This window comes from Opisthorchis viverrini (assembly GCF_000715545.1).
Source record: "Opisthorchis viverrini unplaced genomic scaffold opera_v5_29, whole genome shotgun sequence".
Taxonomy (NCBI): domain Eukaryota; kingdom Metazoa; phylum Platyhelminthes; class Trematoda; order Opisthorchiida; family Opisthorchiidae; genus Opisthorchis; species Opisthorchis viverrini.
In genome coordinates this window covers 2,217,093-2,219,299 of record NW_008751685.1, presented here as the reverse complement: position 1 = coordinate 2,219,299, position 2,207 = coordinate 2,217,093, and the positions used below count along the sequence as shown (strand labels likewise).

Below are 2,207 nucleotides of genomic sequence, written 5' to 3'. Positions count from 1 at the left end.
TTATGTAGGTCCCAGTGCGTAAACGTGGGCGCGTCGTCACATGATTGGTCGCTACGCTGACTAGGCGGTGCAGACAATCGATGTCCGATGAGTCAGCTTAATGCGACGTGTTTGTGCGTATGAGGAAAAAGACAAGCCTCGCGATCCAGTGAGCGACTGTGAGTTGAACAGTCAAGTATGTGGGTGACTGGGTCGCTACAGAGGGACTTATACTTGCCGGTTCGTGAATTCACTCCCAGCTCATAAACTCACCTACTTTGGGCATGACTGCCATGAAGTTCTATGCACTATCAACACTTAACTTGTGCTAACAACTCAAACTAAAGTCCAATCACATTCCTCATGACCGGTGAGTTCAGCCTTTTCAATCTAATCTACATTTCCGAAGTGGGAAATTCTCTATTCCGCACCCTGCTTGGGTGCAGTTCGTCACCTTCAGTAAATCTGTGGTTTGATTCAATAACTCAGCTGCTTGTCCCTCCAGCGGTAATCACTTTTATCATTGTTGCCCGGTTTTATTTCCAAAGTTCTCAGTGATTCTATTTACATCATTCCAAAGTCCACTTTTATGTCAGCCGCAGTACTGCCCCGTTGTGGCCTGTGTTCCACCACCACCAATGTCCTAATGTCAGCTGTGTGTAAGTCGCAATGATCTAATCGTGATGATTTTTGCACAACCCTGTTTGTCCTGAACCACGCCTATTTCCATATATCTGCTCCACTGCAATGAGATTAATGGTGCTTGAAGTTTGGGCCTTCTCTGCCGTTCTTCTGACTGTTTTATTGTGATCTTGCTCAACACCATGCTACCCATCAATTGTAAGTATGCCTCATCATTGTTAACGATTTTGACGCAGAAAGTCACGTGCGAAAGGAATCCTGCAAACCACTGCAGTGCCACCCCTCGAAAGCTGTGCAGTTTGATTCTGTGGATGTTTGGGATACAATAGCTTCTCTGAGTCGAAAAATACGGTATCCAAAATTACTTCTTTGCCTTTTGCTACATACATGTGAATATTTGTAGTGAAGAAGAGGTTCGTTGTGAATTTTTGCCGCCCTGAACATTAGGCTATTTGCGTTTTTTTTTTGAAACAACACCTCGGGATGGACCCCTAACAAGCCGGTAGTAGTCTGTCACTGGGTTTCAAGGTAGGTTTACCGGGTAGTCATAAGCGGGATAAAACACAGGTTCGGGTTCTGAACAACTCGATAATTCACTCGCTAGCCATCACGGTCTATTTTTAGTTTTCTCTCATGAACACCATTCGATCATTTAACGTTATATGATGTCGGTTTAAACAATAGCTTGCGGACACATTTTCCGTAAATGCCACATCTTTAGAGGCTCAACATAACTGTATGGAAGTGAAGGTAGGTGCGTTGGGACGGGATCAGTAGGTTACGCTTTTCCAAAAGGTTGGTTGCCGAGGTGAAAATTTTTTGGTACCTGAATACCTGAAGTATGTTTTGGGAGAGGCCACAAACGCAGACTTTCGTTTTTTGGCTTTGTGCCGCGTTGGTTGGGGCATTCAGGATTTATTGGCTGCTCTCAGGGTGATGGAAGTTTTAATCCGGGTGCTGTTTGACATCGGCTGCTCCAGGGCCCCGATTTGACGATGCTTCGTATCTTGCAGCTTCCTGGCGAAGCACTGGTTGACATCTCAGATTGGACAAAGCCTTTTCTTGACCATTCTGTGTGTGTGATTGGTCTTCACAGAGGCCCAAATGAACCAGGCAATGCAGAGAGTCGTCCATTTGATCCCAGCAGACCAGCATGAGGTTTGACTCCATTCTTAATTTCAAGGTGACCTGATTGTTGACGAGCTCTCGACTTCTACAGGTGGATGCATCAGGTTTAGTTCCATTGTACCGCATACACCTTAGCAAGGTCTCTATGGCTGTTGCAAGTCTGACGTCAATCATTCGAAATAGTCAGCCATCGTTGGCTTTCGCTGTGTTATCTATCGTACAGTATGATGATTCACATGGCATTTGGCTGCCTACAAACTCACCAAAAACAATTTCCAGGTTCCTGTCTCCGATATTTTAGCAGAACAATCTGGAAGTATGCAGGTCAATCAACACTGGTAGCTTCAGTTGGAATGTCACAACCACTGTTGTCTTTAACCGTGAGTCCGCGCACGGCATTTCGTAGTCATTTTCCGATCAGGGAAGGGTGGTTAGTATTGATCCGGCCCATATAATTT

At 45.2% G+C, this 2,207-nt stretch overlaps 1 protein-coding gene across 1 annotated transcript; it reads right to left on the bottom strand.

Annotated features, from left to right (window-relative positions):
- Positions 1 to 1,566: 1,566 nt before the first annotated feature.
- T265_02420 (hypothetical protein) lies at positions 1,567 to 1,923 on the bottom strand (the record flags this gene model as incomplete). Its single annotated transcript, XM_009166653.1, has 1 exon — positions 1,567 to 1,923. One exon carries the CDS (start codon positions 1,921 to 1,923, stop codon positions 1,567 to 1,569), a length of 357 nt encoding a protein of 118 aa, XP_009164917.1.
- Between the last annotated feature and the right edge of the window lie 284 nt (positions 1,924 to 2,207).